The sequence below is a fragment of the Drosophila arizonae genome, chromosome 4, assembly GCF_054131065.1.
Source record: "Drosophila arizonae isolate 15081-1271.41 chromosome 4, UAZ_ARI_1.0, whole genome shotgun sequence".
Taxonomy (NCBI): Eukaryota; Metazoa; Arthropoda; class Insecta; order Diptera; family Drosophilidae; genus Drosophila; species Drosophila arizonae.
In genome coordinates this window covers 2,960,356-2,979,775 of record NC_142924.1, presented here as the reverse complement: position 1 = coordinate 2,979,775, position 19,420 = coordinate 2,960,356, and the positions used below count along the sequence as shown (strand labels likewise).

The following is a 19,420-nucleotide window of genomic DNA, read 5'->3' as shown; positions in this document are numbered from 1 at the left end:
TGAAACGGACTTACGCCCACGCTGCAGGCTCTAATCAATGCTGCAGTCCAGTTCTTTCAATGATGTAGAACGTCTATTCAAAAGTCAGTCAGTCCTTGCTCTGCTGCTTCTTCTCGTTTACTGGCTCTTCATTTTTTTGATGTGCTAATCCATGCGGAATTGTGAGCCGCATCTCGCGCTGATTCCCGATTCAGTTTGCTGATTCGACTCGCCGCGAGACGCTCCAGGGCACACAGATTAATAACAAAATATAAGAAGAGAGAGACAGAGAGCGAGAGAGAGAGAGAGAGAGAGAGTGAAAAAAATGAAGCAAATAAAATGAAAACCGAATTGAAAGCGAAAATTTGCTACGACTTTTGGCATTTGCATTGATTGAATGCGAGGCGCGCGAGCGAAACGCCGCTCAATATCAATTTCAATTTTCGATAATTTATAGCCCATGCCAAACACAATCCCCACACCCACCCTCACACCCCGCAGAAAATGTGATTGCGGTAAATTGAACTTTGAAGTGATTGACATTGAAAAAATATTCAATAAAAGCTTTTTGCGACTTGCTTTACAACTGTAAACTCTAATTAATTGGGCTATAAAATCATACAATGTAACAAATAAATATTTTATTTGTGTATATGTAGATTATATATATATGCAATATATATTTGCTTTTTGAAGCACTACTAAATGAAATATGAAAACATTCTAATACTTAGTTTATGTTAAATTTTGATAAACCCCGCTGTCCTTCACTCTATCAACTCAATCTTAAATCTCCAACATTTAGTTTCACTCTTTTAACAATCCTCCTCCACTTCTGCTCCCATGCACACTCGGTACATATTGAAACTTAGTTCCTGAGCGTAAACATTGTGTCAACAAGCGAGCTGCGGGCTGCTGCAGATTACATTTAACTGAGAATTAAAACAAGCGTAACATTGCACAAAAAAAAAGGAGCTTAAGTAAAGAAGCAGCAAATACATGTTTTCCCAGTTACTTTGAGTAGGACTTTTGATGGCCATGATGCGGACTTGCCATAGCCCGAAGACTATAAACTGAGAGCTGAGGCCTGCTTTCTTTATGTTTTTATGCACAGTGGATTTTCCGTTCGTAGCATTCACTAATGACGCTATAATTACCTTTTGTCTTGTGCAACTGTAAATGATACCTGGACAGGTATCATTGTCGCAGATAAACGCTGTCGCCGCTTAACGTGCTGCATAATTGCGTTGGCAGACAAAACGTTGTGCTTAAAGCACAATGCATTGCATCGGAAAATGAAAGTCTCTCACTCTCTCTTCCTCACTCCCTCTGCTTGTCGCTCGTTACATTCTCATGACAAGGACGGACGAGAACAGTCAGAAATGGCACAGCAAATGCATTGGCATGAAAAACGAGTCCACTAACAGCTCGTTGCCAAAAGAGGCAAAACAAATAAAATAAAAAAATAAAAAAAAAAAAATAGAAAAATAGAAAAAACTGTATCGGAGGGGGGAAACGCAACGCGTCTGTCGCATAAAAGTCAAAAAGTGTTGCCAAGGCACAAAATAGACGGCAGTGCGTGAAATTAAATGTCAGCAGGACATTGAAAGCGAACCGCTTCGGGCCCTGGCTCCGAGCTTTTGGCTTTCGCTTTGGCTTTAGCTTTGGCTTTGGCTATGGCTTCAGCTCTGGCTGTGGCTTTTCGGCCACACAAAACTTGGCAACATTTCTCGCAGCATAAAATTCACGCACAATTATTTTGCAACGACAAAAGTCATTAAGGCTTGTTCCACTTTTTCTTTCTATTCCTCAGCTCTGTGGCGAATGCTTATGTTAAATTTATTTTATTTCCTGCCTGTTTGTCAACTAAATCGAAATAAAAAGCAAAAAGTTTTAGCTTCTTCTTGAAGAGCTTTACAGATCATACCGAGAGAATATTTAAATGTTTTAATGCACTGCAGATAAGCTGCGGATAGAACGACTTTGTCTTACTTTAACTTTGACATTCTTTAGCTTAATCTACGGCTTAAGAGCTGAAGATGAGTTTTAGCTGATAACGGTAGCTGATATAGCTCATATAACGGCTAAATGATATAACGGTACTTGAGGAAGTAGAGAATTTGTATGGGATTTCATGAGAGTAAGGTTTCGTTATTCAGAAAAATTTATCAGAGTCATATAACAGTTGCAACTTTACTTTTACATCAAACCTCCACTCATGTATTAAGCATCGCTTTGAATTGATTTCTTACATCTTTGTTTGCACCATTATGAACTAACGCCCCTAATACAAGCAATTCCCATTGTCCATTAACTCATGACAACGTCAATTGATTTCCCAATGGTAAACTTGCTACAATTTACACACACACATAACTTTAAATTATATTTATCTAATTTTGAGCTAAACACGCAGCATGACAGCCTGGACAATGCAGACAGTAGACAGGCATCAATTGCAGGCCAGGCCTGGCCGGCTGTCTGCTGTCTGCTGCCTACATTGCTTTCTACCAAGATGTTTGCATAATTTCCCAAGCGTGTGGCTTGCAACAAAACGTGTGGCATGAACATGAACAATATATTATAATAATATATATTGTATAGAAAAAGCAAATAAGTCAATTGAAGCGCAATAAATTTAATAAATATTTAATATGAAATCAAATGCAATGATAATGTGAGTTGCACTTACCGATTTAATTCCCTTTGATATAGTTTATCAATATGTAGATTCTTTTTAACATATTTTTACATGTTTCACTTACCCTAAAAAAAAAAAAAATAAAAATATATATAGTAGTTAAAATACATAACATTAGTTTATTTATAAAAATATCCATGCTATAAATCCAAACATAAGTTTTCAAAATTATTTTTGCTTGTCCCACCTAAAGCTGTCTCATCATTAAACAAACACAATCGATCATTTAGACAGCTTTGTTGACTGTCATAAAGTGCAGAGATAGACGGCATTAGTTGGGCATTGTTTGTTTTCATGCCTTTGAAATAACACCCAAGCACACGCACACTCAGACACATGCAAACACACAAAGTAGAGAGAGAGAGAGAGACAGCGATCCATTTGAATGGCTAGGAAGCCATTGATTTACATGGCCTTGTTCAATATATGGAGGTAGTACATCTAGCACAATAGCAAAATCCGCGATGCTTTACAACTTTAGCGGGTCATACATTTCAATTTGAATGCATTCGCAATTGCAAGAGTTTCGAGTTTTCAAGGCCCTGATTGCGCTTGGAAATTTGCGCTGCATTTGTTTTTCTTTTTTGAAAAAAAAAAAAAAAAAAAAAAAAAAAACTACTATACGACACGTTTGCGTGGCGCGCGAGTTCCTGTTTCCTGTGCGCGTTGGCCATGGCTTAGATCAAAAAAAAAAAAAAGGAACTAAAAATAAAGTACAAAAGCACTGCAAATTACTTTGACAAAAAAGGAAAAAAAAAAAACTGAAGCAGAATGTGCTCTGAAAATGCTGAAAAAAGAGAAAATACTCGCTGAGTGTGTTAAAGTTAAAAGCGAATATTTTTAATGAATCATTTGTAAATGTCAATTATCTAATGAAGTTTAAGCGATTGTAGTGGATTTTGATTAATATGGGTTTGAATTCAACATAAAGCTTTAATGGCTCAAACCTATTCCTATTATGAATTGGGGAGATTAGCTTGAAAAATGTAAAAATCCTTGATAACTTTCTCTGCTCCTTGTTCTGGCATAAAAAAAAAAATATAAAAAAAGACCAGCTCGAGCTTCAAATTCAAAGTGATTTTATTGCAATGTAAAAGGTTAAACAGCTGTACAGTTCTTGAGGTAAAAAACCATTCACACAAAATACAAGCACGCCGCCGATAAGTGCACAAATTTTGCAGTTCAGTGTACAGTGGAACTTGCTACTAGTTCAGTTGTCATACGGTTGGGTTCTAATTCCACATCTACAAATCCTTATTGGTCTTGTCTGATTTCTTTGACTTGCCAACTCTATGTTTGCTCTCATTGGGCGCCTCTGGCTTAGCTGCAGCATTAGCGATCGTGTCGCCGTTATCGTTCACCTCGACTGCACAGCGCCTGGGAAACCAGCCACGAATCGCACCCTTGCGGCTATCGTCGCCCACAACTCGCTCTCCGAATAGCCAATGCTTGCGTTTGCGTGTAACTCGTATGAGATCGTTTGGCTCCAGCTTGATGCGCGGATCGTCTGTGAGTGGGGAGTCGAACGTCACCCGCAAGCCTTGCGACCAGATGGGCAACCAGCTGCCAGTTGCAGGCAAAATGCACTTGTAGGTGCGCGTACGATTGCGTTTCTCTGCCTTCTGTGCCAGTTGCTCTAATGTGAGCGTATATTGATTACAGCCCTTGACAACGGGAAACTCGATGCCATGGCCGCGATGCTGTCGCTCAATGTTAAACACCTCAGCTAAGTTTAATTTCCAGCCAAGATTGTAGGGAAAGACAAATGGTTTCATATTCTTCTTATAACGACGTGCGCGTGCCTTCTCCACAATCCATTGTTCCACGTCCGTAATATTCTTGAGTATAGCACCGATCTGGATGACCAGCAGCTTCAGCATGCACAGTACTATGCCGATGGTGAGCCCAAAGCTCATGATTGCCATGAATATGCTAAAAAAATGCTGGCGAAGATACCGTTCCAAATTGCCGTTATGATGCCTACGAGCCATTTCAGTGCTGTCCAAAAAGAACTGATAGCCGGAAATGGTAAGAACGCAGAAGGCATGCAAGTTGCTCATCAAATAAAAGAACAGAAAAAATACGAAATACATTTGATTCGACCAGCCCACACAGCGATTGATCCACGGGCAATGATGATCCATTTTCATCACACAACGATCGCAGCGACGACAGTGATGCACCCGAGGTGCCTTATAGCCTTCACATTTCTTGCAGTACTGCATATATTTGGCCTCTTTTGGGTTTACGGGGTGCCAGCCACGCGGCAACAGGCCCGGCCCCACCAACACGGCCTTCACAAAGTTGTACAGCGACAGCACATTCAACAGCATATAGAGCGCGAAGTGGGCGCTCCAGAATAAGGACTGCTCCGGTGGCCACCACTTCCAGGTGGTCAAGGTTACGGTAGCGCTAAGAATAAGCGTTACTATAGGACCCCAGTGCCAAAAGAGACCCAATTCATACGGATCATCATGGTATGTCATTCTGTTAACAGTTGTTTGGCCAGGCAAAAAAAAAAAATATATAACACGAATAAGTTTTTTTTTTTCACTTTTCTATATAAATTATTTTGTTGTAAACATAAAACTATTGTAAGACTACTATGTGCTAACGTTAGATCAATCAGTTAGACAGTCGAACAAAGTCAAGTCTAACAGATTTTAAATGATGTAAAAATCAAAATTTCTTTGCATAGATATTATAATTTAATTTTTTTTTTTTTTATACCCTGAACCCATTTTCAATGGGAAATCAGGGTATAATGGTTTTGTTGAAATGTATGTAACAGGCAGAAGGAGGCGTGGCAGACCCCACAAAGTATATATATTCTTGATCAGGGCGACGAGCTGAGTTGATTTGGCCCTGTCCGTCTGTCTGTCCGTCTGTCCGTCTGTCCGTCCGTCCGTCTGTCCGTCTGTCCGTCTGTCCGTATGTATGAACGCGTCGATTTCAGAAGATATAAGAGCTAGAGACTTCAAATTTTTTTTAAAATGTCCGTAATTACAGCGCGCATATCAAGTTTATCATTAAAAATCGATAACTCATCCCGATCTTTTTTTATCGATAAAAAACCTTATCGAAACCCAGTTATAAAATTATATCTTCTACACCTTTATTGCTAGAGTCCCCAAATTTTTAATGTATGCTTATATGCAATTTATACAATTTCGGTTTTTGTTAAAATTAACCCCCCACCCTTAAATTCACCCCCTCACCCTCACTTTTGTAAAAAGCGTATTTCAAATACTAGAGACTTGTGCTTTAGCAATTACAAGCATATTCATGTTATAATCATAATCTAAAAGTTTCATGAAGATCGTACGTCCACAAAAAAAGTTATTAAGCAATTAAGTTCTCATAGTAAGCGCTCACTGCCGCCCATGCGTGCATATGCTTGTATGTGTATAAGTATGTAATTGTTTGTGTATGTGTGTGTGTGTGTATGTGTGTGTATGTATGTGTGTGTATGTATGCCCGTGTGTGCGTGCGTGTGTGTGTGTGTGTGTGTGTGTGTGTGTGTGTGTGTGTGTGTGTGTGTGTGTGTGTGTGTGTGTGTGTGTGTGTGTGTGTGTGTGTGTGTGTGCGTGCGTGTTTCCTGTGTAAGCTGAAAGTCGCGAAAAATTATTGAAATAGCTATTACTCCAAGGGTTCAGGGGATCTCGTAGTCGAGTAGTCTCGACTAGAGCTTTCTTACTTGTTTTTTTTTTTTTTTTAGCAATGAATTAAACAAAAAATTAATAAATAAATTTAAAAGCATTTATAAGTATAGAATGAAGCTAGGCTGGCATTAATTAATGATAATAATTTAAAAAAAAGGCATACCCTGTACTAAATTTTATATAGATTATGTTTCATAATTATTTTATTATATATTTAAATCGCCGGATTTAGACAAAAAAAAAAAAAAATATATATATATATATATATATATATATATAAATAAAAACTATATATATAAAAAAAAAATACCCTGTACTAAATTTTATTTAGAATATGTTTCATATATTTATTTCTATATTTAAATCCTGAAACTGGCAGGCAGACAATGCAAATACAATTTAAATTCATATGACTAAAAGGTGTGTTTTTTTTTTCTTTTTTTTTTTTCAATCGTATGCAAAGCCCTTGAGCACTCGCATTGACATTTTATATACAATACATACATACATATATAAATATTTATATATATATACATATACATATACATATACATATATAAACTTGCACTTAAGCCGCAATATGAAATGAAATATTGAAATGCTAATAATAAAAATATATGTATATATGCAAATAACCGAGTAGGGGTATTCAGTTGCGGCCATTCAATTTGTTGCTGCCACAGTCGTTGTTCAAAAATTAATGGGCAGCGACACAAAGAGTTGCAAAACTTCAATTGAATCGAGCAGATGCTATAAATCGACAATGAAAATGGAATTGCACATTATTATTTATGGTGGCATCTGTATAAAACGCAACATTGAAAAGCATTCACTAATGCTATTAAATGATGCAATGCAACTCGAGCTGAATGAGCATTTAAAGCATAACGTTTTTTTTTTTTTTTTTTTCATTCTATTTGAGTTTGTTTTGTGACTGGGATTTTATGAAATTAATTACGCACGATAGATAAATTGCAATTAAATTAAATGTTGCTGCACATTTTGAGCAAGAAATAAATGTAATTTAAGACAATTGCTGCATGCCCCAACTCGAATGCCAAGCTTATGCAGGTGGCGTTATATACAATATATATTCACACACACGTGTGTGATTGTGAGCGCCATCTAATGAGTCTGCATCTCTCACTCACTCTCTGCATCTCTCTCTCTCTCTCTCTCTCTATCTCTCTTTCGTTCGTTCATTGTCTTTCCTCGTTGGGGACTGTAGGGATTTGTCTGACTTGTGACTCCTTGTTAGCCTGCACTTCTGTTGCCCGTTGCCCGTTGCCAGCTTCCTTGCCACATGCCACCTAACAAGCTCTGTCATTTATTTATGTGCAACATTTGAGCCTAACAAGCGAAAGTGGCAAATGGTACAGTGGATACTACGACAAGGGACACTGGGTAATGGGCATAAATAAACTTGTGCTAACAGCACAATTGCAATACCAAATCGCAGTGCATGAGCATCATAGCGATATCCAGGCACTTGTATATCATTTCTTTTCTATTGCTAACAAAACAATCTATTTGTCAGTTAACATGCGTATACAATTGTTGAAAACGAAACGTTGGATGCATCAAAATTTAAAATAAATAACAGTTAGCTCTGAACTATGCAGAAAAGTATGCTATGATTAGTTGAAGTATGCCCTGTATAAATAGTTTCTATTTATTCAATTCAAAAAGAATATATCGTAATACAAATATAAAATATCTCAAGTGTTTATCATGATGCCAAATGCTCTCAACTCATACAAAATTAAAAATGAAGAAAATAAATTCGGATTTTAATAAGTTTTCATATAAAATGAAAGGCAGCCTAGCTAGAAGGACACATGGCGCATAACTCAAAGATGTCAAGTAGTTTTTATTCTGCGCATTTTAATGATATATACAGAGAATAAACATATATATATATATATATTTATATATACATATATATTTATTAATAAAAATTATCCTCAAGTTTTTGGTACTGAGAGCACATTCATACATGCATACAGTGAAGAAAAAAATAAAATAAAACCACATAAACTTCTCAAGTTAATTTGAAAATTAAATTCCAACATTAAAACGCATAAATGACACTTAAGCTTGTATGTGCCTCAGCTTTGCAGCAGCTCATTCGCTCTCACTCTCACTCTCGATCTCTCGCTCTCTCTCTTTCGCTTCTCTTTCTCACTTGGTATGACTTAAGCGCGCTGTTTGTTTTTCTTATCAAAATGCCTGCGGCAGAGTGCTTGCAAACACACATACGTATACACATACAAATATACATACACATACACATACACATACACATACACACTGGCAGGCACTTGGTGCACATATCCCTTAAGACAAACAACGCACAGAAAACGAGCTTCTGCTGACGAGGCAGCCATGAGGGCAGCTCTAAGGACAACGAGAAGTGAGGGGATATAAAGATTGGGGGGCTGACTGGCCAAGTGCACGCTTAAGAGTCAAGAGTGCAGAAAAATGCATAGCATACAAAGCGGGCAGCAGCAGCGGCAGCGGCAGCGACTGGAGCAGCAACAGGGGCAGGAGCAGGGGCTGCGGCTTCGGCTTCGGCTGAGACAGCGGCAAAGACTTTGCCAAGGCAAACACACACACCCAAGCAAAAGGCAGCGGAAGGCATATAAATTGCGTTGCTTGTGAGAAGAAGCAAAGCAGGCAATGAAGGCAATGCCAAAGTAGTCAGCAGTAGTAGCAGCAGTGGCAGCAGAGTCTGGCGGAGGGGGGTAAAAGTAGATGTTGGGTGTAGTGTGCTGTAAACGTTTTTGGTGTTTGACATACGACGTGCATTAGCAGCAAAGTCAAGGATTAGCGCCACTTGTCTTGAAGAGCGCCAGCGCCAAGGCGCGGCCTCCAGGCCACAGCAGCAGCGGAAGCAGCAGCTCCAGCAGCAGCAGCAGCCGCAGTCGCGTTTAACTGAAGAATTTAAAAAACAGTTAATCCATTAAATTTAACTGAGAACCAATTTGCATGCGTTTGTGAATATAAACAGAGGAAAATGCAAACAATTCAATTTGAATGCGGCAAAAAAAGAGACACAAACAGAGAGAGGGAGAGTAAATGTGTGTAAAAGAGAGAAAGAGACAACGAGTGTGTATGTGTGGAAATGTTAAAAATGAAGGCACGCTTTAAAGTATTGCGGAAAACATCAGCAGAGCCTGTGGATAGCAAACAGAGAATCTGATGAGATGAGTCTAAATGAAAGAGCTAGACAAGCAGATACTCTAAGACAATCAGACGACAAAATACCCTCTCTAGCACTTGAGCTGATTGTAAGCCCATTGAATTGGTGTCCAATGATTCTTAGAGCTCGAATTTATGGAAAAAGATTTTGATCTACAATATCTATAATCATATCAACAATATTCTCTCTTTTATTCATAGTATTCTAAAAAATGTTCTCTACTGGCATGCATTTGCTATACCCCATCTACCCTTTGTTGGGCATCACTAGTTGAAAGAGCTGCAAAAAATAGACAGCAAAAATATGTGGAGAGCTAAAACGGAAAGCGGAAAGACGTCAAGGAAATGCCAAAGCTATCGCAAACGCGTTTCGCAATTTTTTGAAGGATGTGTTAAGTCAAAAAATATGCAAATTTTAGGCACACACACACACACAAACATTTGATAGCAGAGAACCACACACACACCCACACACAGAGAGACGAGCTGGTAGAGTTAATACGCCAAAAGGTACAGCCAGACATTACATACATATACATATGTATGTATTAAAATATATATATGTAGTTATAGCTATAGTCTATTTGTGTATGTGTGTGTGTGCATCTGTGTGGGTTACGTACGTGTTATGCATACGCAAGTAGTGAAAATATCATCAATGGCAAAATATGAATATCTAAAAAGCATAACACACAAATGGAGCAAAAAATGAAGAGCGTGTCCTTCCCTCAGCCTTTGGCTCAGGCAGCGGCACGCCCACACCATCTCTTTTATGCTGGCACTCTTGAACTGAAGGGGTTGTAGAAACTAGTGAAAATGTCGATTTTGAAGTTTACGCATCTGACTCATGACCCCCATAACAGAACATGCAAAAACACGTAGTATTTTGTAAGTAGACCTTGGCATACTCTATAAAATATAAGTTTGGGGCGAAGAAAGATATTTTACAGATGTAAAATGTAAACGAAGTGGAAATTCTTCAAGCTCTGATAAGAATATATGCAATCGATCGATCAATAAAATGATTCTATCGATAATTCTATAATGGTCGATGGGAAAAATCATCGGATGGAGCTACAATCTATGGTTTTACAGCTCTACGGCACATTATATGTTTCATCTATATCTACAACATTTTCATCAAATGTTTTCGATATTGTAAGCTTCAATACTTGATCTTTCAGTAAAATATAACTGAGTCCAACAAACACAGTACATTCATATGGTATAAGAATATTATTTTCACTTCATGCTCCATTGTCCATCATATCCGAACATCGACCCACACTTTCTAGAGTATCAACCCAACAGATGATGGAAGTTTGCAATGAACTTCTTGCTCTGATAGCAACTGTTTGCTGTCGTGCTGCACTCGCTACAGCCCAGACAGTGCATCGAGCATTAATATGTAATTCGAACTCTGGAGAACTACGTGAGCTGCTTGCTCCACGCATTTTGATATCTAATCTATAACGTAGTATGGAATATGAGAATTTATTAGCGTTAAGTTCGATTATAAGACCCAACGATTTATCTGTTTCGATTGTAAATTCAACTGAAATTGATTTCGAGTGACTGCTCAATGTGTATTATGTATTTTTTTTCCCCTATTTTTTATGGAGTATATATTTAATTGCTGAAGTGTTAGAGCCACAGTTTCACATAAATTTGCGAAGCGTCTGTTGTAAATTACAGTTGAAGCAGCAACTGGCACATAAATCTTTAGTCGCAACAACGATGGACAATGTAAAAAGAATGCAGCTATGCAAAAGGACCCACAGAGAGTGAGAGAGAGACACAGAGAAGGAATGATAGGGAAAGAGTGCGACAAATACTAAAGCATTCACAACTCACATACCGAGGCCGAGGCTCCGTTGCCCGCATTCTGGCCACTCGTAACCCCCATCTGGGACCACTTGAATTACGTACGCCACAAGTGAAGTAATGAGCAAGTTTTCCACAGCAGAAAAAGAAATCAACAAAAGAAAAAAGATGAAAATGAAAATGAGAAAGAGAGAGACAGAGAGAGAGAGCGGAAAAAACAAAAGCAACAATTGCGTAAACGCCGAGGCGGAACCGGAAATAAATATTAAAGCTTAAGGCTATATAAATATAAGTATAAATATATATATGTATGTATGTGCTTTATATACAACTATATTTTCAAAAGTCTAACTAATAAATAAACTTTTGCCAAGTGCCCGCATTTTAAGCATGTGCAAAGCGTAACATTTCTCCTACTGGCTGCGCTGATAAACGATGCTAAGTAAATAAAAAATGCTGCGCAATTTATGTGGTCTCAAAAGTTTTATTATGCCAGCATCAATAAAAAAAGATAAATTTAAAGAAAAAAGAAAGAGAGAGAGAAGGGTGAGTAAGAGAGAGAGAGAGAGAGAGAGAGAGAGAGGGAAAGAGTGCCAGCACTCTGATATATTTTGCCAATAACATGACAAAGTTGATGGCAAACAATTTAATGAACTTTTCTGTAATTTGGCCAAAAAGAGAATTAACTGAAAATGGAAAAAGAAACAAATGGAATCGTTTGTTGTCTGTCTGTAAGTAGCCACAGCATCAGCAGCAATAGAGTTGAAGCTGCAAGCTCTTCACTTTGGTTTTTAGCAATTTCCAATTGAATTCAGCTCTATAGAACTTTTGTCGAAGAGCTTAAAGAAATAAATCTAATTTAACAACGATAATAGCTTTAGCTTTAAAAGTCAATTTATTGCTCATGCTTCTCTATGCGATTCTCATAGATTTATGCTTATATTCAACATAAGCTTAGCGTCTTTTTGCAGCGATACAATCATATTTTCATTGTCATTTTAAATTATTTGTAATCTCTTCTGGTCTGTCTCCATTTTAAATTGTCTCATTCTTTAGCTTATTTTTTATCGCAATTTATGTCTGCTGCTCTTACTCTTTAACAACTGTTACTTGAGCTTATCGGCTTGCAAGTTCTTAGCTTTTGGTTGAAGCATCTTCATCTGCATGTTTTCTGTTCTTTGGTCTGTATATCACGACCTGTGGAAAGTCCTCTCTCTCTCTTCTTTCTTCTTTCGTGCTTTTTCATATTTAGCTTTTATTGTTGTCTTTCATTTTCAATTTGTCATGCTGTCTGCCTTTTAATTACCTAATTTGTATAATAATTTCATTCTTAGACAGAGAGAGAAAGAGAGAGTGGTTGAGAAAGAGAGAGGAACAAACCGACCGTCTCTTTAATAATACTGATATTTCTATTCCTTCGCTCTCTTGTATCCGATTTCTTTCTCATTTATTTTCTATTTTCTCTCCATGTCTCCCTCCGTATCTCTCCCTTTCTCATCCTTATTTCAATTTGAAACATTTCTGTATCTCTACCATCTTTAATAGGCATATGTTTCTCAGATCTTATCACTTACGCAGTATATTGAGCTATTATTTTACTCAGTATTGCACTCTCAGTAATAATAATAATAATAATAATATGATTGACTATAAACACAATTATAATTGAGACATTGCCGCACGGCAATTTTATGGTCCATTTTACGACAGGTCTGGCTGTGGCTTTGTTCATCTGATTCTGATCCTGATTCCGACTGAGGGTGGTTCTAGTTGCATTGTTTTGTTGCTCTTGTTGTGGCATGCTATGCCAGTTGAATTATTGAAATTGACTAGCAGCACTCAGTCAACACAACATAGACTACACACAGCAGAGGATATGCGAAAGGATATGAGGAACGAATAACGAATAACAAAAACATTTCAAATCGAGTTTACGTACATCTCTCACTCTCTCCCTTTGGCTGTCTCTCTCTCTTTCTCTCTCTCTCTCTTTTTTTTTTTCTGTGGTGCAGGTGTGTTGGACTGAGATGCCAGGCTAAATGAACTGCAAGTCAAACTAGTTAAGTGCGGCTGCCAGGCAACTGAGACTACGTTGTAATCCGAGGCAAAACGGAAACTCGATTAAATTTCTTAAAGCCAAATTGAAGGCGGGTGCCACCCCAAAAGGCATCTCTAGTGAAATGCAAAGACATGTGGCATTAAAAAAAGAGAGACAAGTGTGTGACAAGGAATATGATTGGGTGGTTAATACCCTGTATTATGAGTGCAAATTGATTTGAGTTGCTTTTTGCTGCTTCATTTCGGATGAGTTTGGAAGTGGTAATGCTTCAAAGAGAGTTTACACGACTAGTAGATACTCTGAACTTATTTTGAAATTTATCTAATATACTAATACTTTTTGTATATATTTATGAATTGAGTAAGGTTGTGTTATATGATCAGATACTTATTCTCTGATTTTTTTTAGATATTCACACCTGAAATATACCTATATACTTATAGTCATTACCAATTTTATTCCTCGCATAGCAACAATATACCCTAGTTTCTTGTTTTTTTTTTTTTTTTTTTTTTTCATTTCCAATAAAACGAGCTCAAAGAAAGCGTAAGCGATGCATGCTTACTAACTGTTGACTGTTGAGACAAGCCAACAACAGAAGCAGCAGCAGCATAACAGAAACAACAATGTGCAAGCCAAATGGGGCATGCGGTACACACACACACACACTGACTCACAAATAGGGAGAGAGGAAGACATACAGATGAGATTGGTATGCATATTGGCAAAGCAAATGTTGTGCTTGTATGCGGCAAGGCTATTGGAGCATGTCGAGGCGACACCAATGAGCTTTCTCTAACACCTCCCCCCAGCCGTCGCTATCATCCTGCAACACTGTTGCTGCGTCCCGCTGCTCGCAGACAATCCGTCCCATTGTCGGGCGTCGCCAACAACATCGACGACGTCGTCGTCGTCGTCGTCGTCATCTTTTCAGAGTGCTTAAGGGCTGCATAAAAGCATTTATTATTAGATTTGATTCAATTTTCTATTCACTTACGTTATGAAAATGTGGCGCTAGTCTTCACAAAGTTTACCCCACACCATTATCTCTCTTTTTCGCTCTCTCTCTCTCTCTCTCTTCCTCTCCCTTCCTGTGTGTGGCACTTAATTCACACAGCGGTAAATAAAAATCAATGCTCTGCTCCTTACAGCCGGCAACGAGAGAAATCACATTATGTTTTATTTGCATAAAAGTCAATTGGGTTGCGGCGCAATGAAACATTTTTTTAAATAATTGCAATCTATAGACTTACAGCGCAAACTGTGCAACTATATACATATATTCTTGCCCGTTCCGGGATCAGGTTAGTTGTTTTCTGTTTGCTGCTCAGTTGAGTGACGCCGCTTTGGCGCACGCCCACTAAACAGCAAAGTTTTTTGGCCAACACAGACACAGAAAAAGAACAAAAATGATTACAACTCAAATGTGAACTGACTATTTAATACTCGCTTAGAGCTCAATGAATCTAAGGCAGAAGCTCGCTCTATATAGATCTATCTGCCTGATAAATAAATGAAAAACATAGCATAGTTGATTTCGATTCCAAAAGAATATACGCCATAACTCAATAAAATACCAATATACTCTCTTCAATTTTGCGAACAAGTATGGTCAGGAAAAAAAAAAACATTAGCTAAGGGCGACATCCATAAACTGTAATCAAAAGCTATTATATCTGCTTGGCGCTGCCTCCAACGGACAACATCCTCCAGCATCCCACAGCAGCCCCCAACCGACGGCGCAGTTGCCCTGCTTTTGTGTTTTTGGCAACTGTTTTTTTTTTTTTTTTTTTTGCTCTTTGTGAGATAAATTCAGTAAATTCAGTGGAAATTGTTTGCCAAAAATCAGAAGCTCTGATCAAACTCATTTTCTTAAAAGGTAAGGTGAAAGATAAAAGACTCAAAATATATATTATATCTCTAATGGCATATCTAAAAACCTATTGATCTCTTTCTCATTTATCTCAGTCTTTATATATCATTCGCCCGTTCATATAATTTTCACATTCTCTCTGATCCAACTTTTTTAACCTTCCCATCTTCTCTCTATAATTTTTCCTTTTCTCTCTTTCACTTTGTCCCTCCCCCTCTCTTTTTATGCTCATTTTTTGCAACTTCTAATTCTCATTGATTTTTTTTTTTTTCATTTTTTCTCTCTCCCTCCCTCTCATGTTGTTAATTTCATAAGCATCTCTCATTTGCTGTTTTGCTGGGTCAGTTCCTTCTCTTAATGTTACTTTTCCAACACATTTCGTTTTATTAACTCAATTCAATTTAATGATTTAAGTCCCATTGTAATTTATTTATTGTAGAAATTTCATTTAAATATATATGTATGTAAATTTCAATTATTTTAATGGATTTGCCTTTGACAATAATTACAATACGTTTGCCTAATGACTAATGTCAACAGCGGGCTTAATAATTCATTACCATATGCTACACAGAACTTTCGATGCCAGTCCAAGGCAATTGCCAGACTTAAGTATTATTAAGTATTTTTGCGTGCATATGCATATTAAGCTATAAATATTAACAGTAGACAGCGGCAGTGTGGGGGCTTGGGTGAACTGAAAGAAACATATGCTAAATGGGCTGAAATTCTTCGAGACATTCGCATATGATGAGCTACGAGCTGGTCGCCATGGAATATATGTCCTTCACTGCTTGCAGCTTGAACATTTGCCAAAAATTACAGTTATTACTGCAGACAGACGAACCGTAATGTCCACGTTCCTGGCCACGTACATCTCTCTGCTGCCTGCTGCCTGCCGCCCGTGGCCCCCTTGAAGACGCATTGGAAATTTAATTCAATTGTTAGGCGGCAGGCACATAAATTCTGCAGTTTATTGCATCCGCAGTACGAAATGTTCTCGTGGGGGCCGACGGGCGCGTGCGGGCGACACATTTGCCTTGACTGCAATTTTAATGAGGCAACAAAAATTTGCTACATTAGTTCGAATATTGGACTAGACGTGGGCGTGGCTCGCCATTAGATAAAGGTACATAAATATTTCAGAATTTATAGCAAAGAACTTGCAGGACTTGGAAGAAAATATATATTAAAAATCATATTCTACGTCGGACATCTAGTAATTGAGTCAAAAACAGGTATTATAGCATGACTTGGAAGGAAAATAATATAAACTCATTATTTAATCCATTTATTAAATTTATTTATTTTTTAAACTCATATATTTAATCCAGCTGCTCCTCTCTTACTTCTCGTCTCAGCTCTCTTCTTCTAGTCCACACTGTCAGTCAATCATTCATTCAGTCCGTCAGTTAGTCATTCATAGTGTCGCACACACACACACACACACACACACATACACACACAATTACAAAGGCGGAAGCGCTAAAATCCGGCCGAACTCTGAACTTGCACAATTTTGGCCTGACAACTTACAACAGTTTGACCTTTGGCCGCTGCCTTGGAGTACATTTTGTGATATATTTAATGCAAAAAGATTCAAGCGCAGTGTCCTGCATCCAGTGATAGCCAAAGTTATCCTCGCATTTCAAAGGGCTTTAAGTGAAGCGCTTAGCCTAAGTCGCTCGGCAAAACGAAGCGAACTATCATGGCGTTCGCAGTGCTGCAATTAGGACTTAAATGCGAAAGGTCCTTTCAGCCAGGACCTGGTCCCAGACAATCAAGCCAGCAGCCCAAACAGTAAAAAACACACAAAAAAGAAATGCTACAAAAAATCCAGAAAAATATGAGAAACTCGCCAACTGCGCGTCACCGCGCTTTTTAATTGAAAAAGAAAATGAAAACTAGCCGCGAGCTAAAAAAACATCAGACGCAGCTATACGATATATATACGTATATATATGTACACAGGCTTAAATTAAAAACCTCTACATATATATACACTAGAAATGCTATGTTATGAAGTTATGAAAACCATTAAATAGTTTCGTAGTGCGCAGTAGTTAAATCAATTTAGTAAAACAGAGAGAGAAACATTACAGGACATGTCAAAGAGCTGAAATGAAAGTTGAGAATGAGAGTATCTTACTATGTATATAGACTAGATACATCTCTAAAATATATATAATAATCAGATATATAAATATATATGATATATAAAAAAATATTCTTATTCTTATGCTCACACAACCTAGTTTATTATCAATACATAAATATATATTAATCAGAATACCAAAATTTATTTAATGCTACATATATTTTATAGCTGCATTACCGACCATAAATACCTTAGTCTACTTGTGAGTGTATTTAAAGGTAAAAGAGCCCAAAAGGTATTAATCATTTTCCATTTTCTTTTATGTGCCATTTGAAGTAAGCACTTGAGCACTTGGCGCGTTGCTTGTGCAGCTCATTTGGCAATTGGGTCATAATAGCAACACAATAGAGATAGCAACAGCAACAGCTAAAAGTTGCCGCTTTACCTATGTTAAGCATTTAACACTGTCAATTTAATTCGTTTACTAATTATAGTCATGCTTCGAATGGAATCAAATAGACGACAATTGGTATGAAAAGCACAAGAGGTTGAGCAGCCAGCCACTTGCCCGTTGGACTTATCTCTAACTATCTCTCTGACTGTCTGCCTGTCTGCCTGTCTGTCGGTCTGTCTGTGCTGTCTGCCTTGCCGGCCTGACTCTGTCGCACGTCTCAAGTGCTCGGCATCTGCAAAAATCTTCTTCTACATAATGAACACTTGACTGCTTTGGCTTATGGCTTTTGGTTAGAGCTGAATTGCGGAAACACTTTGCCGCAACGCAAAGTCAAAACTCTTGAAAACTTTCAACCATCGAAAAGTTGACCAAAACTGGGCCGATTCAAATGAGAAAACTCAAATGCGCCATTGTACTTTAAATTGATATGAAATTTGGAAATAAATTTTTTAAATATAGTTTAGATGTTGTTTTTAAAATATTTTATTCTTTCTATAAAAATTTTTTTAAAAAAATTCATTAAAAATAAATAAAAAATAAAAATAAAATAAAAATTATTTATATTTGTATTCTAAATAATTTAGATTGATAAATTTGTTTTGGTATTCCGACCAACCTTTTATCTGATGCGAACTATTTTCAATTTAAATTCCTTACGTTCTATGGCGTAAGGGAAATTAGGCTCGCTACATAGAAGATTTAAAGGCAATGGATAACCTTGTTATTTTTTACTCTAAGAGACAGCCATAGAGATAGAAAAGAGAGAGAGAGAGAGAGAGAGAGAGAGAGAGTGAATAAGGTTAAGAGGCAGGCAGAGTGTAAGCGGCTTAGTAAGCGGTCTATTGCCATGCCTAACTTTTAACGTTTCGACGCCTAGTACACACACACACACACTAACATCCGCACACATATAGCACCAGCTCATAGGGCAGCACAGTGTGGCCCCAAGCCAGAGTCGAAACCTTACCTTACCTTACCTTGCCTTAGCTTGTGTGATATCACATACATATCTTACTTAACGTGCCTGCAAGACTTTTTTCATTAGGATAAGTCTATTTTATGCCAAACATACACCGAACACACACCGGCATACGCACACACAGACACAATCGAATATATATGTACATATATAAATGTAAGAACACACTCGGAAGTTTTTTTTATACCCTGCAGATATTGACAAAAGGGTGGAGGGGGCATAATCTACTCAGTAGGTAGGGTACGTAAAATCGAGTAAGAGGCGTGCTCGACTTAATTAGAGATATTTTATAATATGAGAACAATATATATAGACTATAAGCATATAAAACTTATTAGACAAAAGAGATATCTTAGTTTCAATCTATCGATAACTCACACTCGTTGAATTAACAACAATAAATATCGATTGCTAAGCACATTCTATTTGCTTCAATTTTAATATAGATATCTCCCATAACCATAAGAAATCCTCTTTGACTTATAACAAATTTATCAAGTTCGCCTAGGGTATTTACTTAACACTCACTCACTCTCTCTCTCTCTCTCTGTCTCTTTCTCGGCTAGAGCACACCTGCTTGAATTTTTTGT

General features: G+C 37.5%; 1 protein-coding gene and 1 long non-coding RNA gene across 3 annotated transcripts; both read right to left on the bottom strand.

Moving 5' to 3' along the window:
• Positions 1-3,498: 3,498 nt before the first annotated feature.
• On the bottom strand, positions 3,499-5,308 carry LOC108612688 (palmitoyltransferase ZDHHC6). The gene has a single exon (XM_018005649.2). The coding sequence runs from the start codon at positions 5,164-5,166 to the stop codon at positions 3,925-3,927; it is 1,242 nt and encodes a 413-aa protein (XP_017861138.1). The 5' UTR covers positions 5,167-5,308; the 3' UTR covers positions 3,499-3,924.
• Positions 5,309-13,338: 8,030 nt separating this feature from the next.
• LOC149268981 (uncharacterized) lies at positions 13,339-14,893 on the bottom strand. 2 transcript variants are annotated; one of them, XR_016269807.1, is made up of 3 exons: positions 14,680-14,893; positions 14,424-14,570; positions 13,339-14,372 (listed from the first exon to the last, which is right to left on the bottom strand). It is a non-coding gene; the product is annotated as an uncharacterized LOC149268981 (long non-coding RNA). The 2 variants fall into 2 exon arrangements; XR_016269808.1 differs by having other exon boundaries at positions 14,424-14,564.
• Between the last annotated feature and the right edge of the window lie 4,527 nt (positions 14,894-19,420).

Excerpts from the sequence above, each read along its gene's own strand:
- LOC108612688 (XM_018005649.2), bottom strand. The coding sequence starts at position 5,166 with ATGACATACCATGATGATCCGTATGAATTGGGTCTCTTTTGGCACTGG.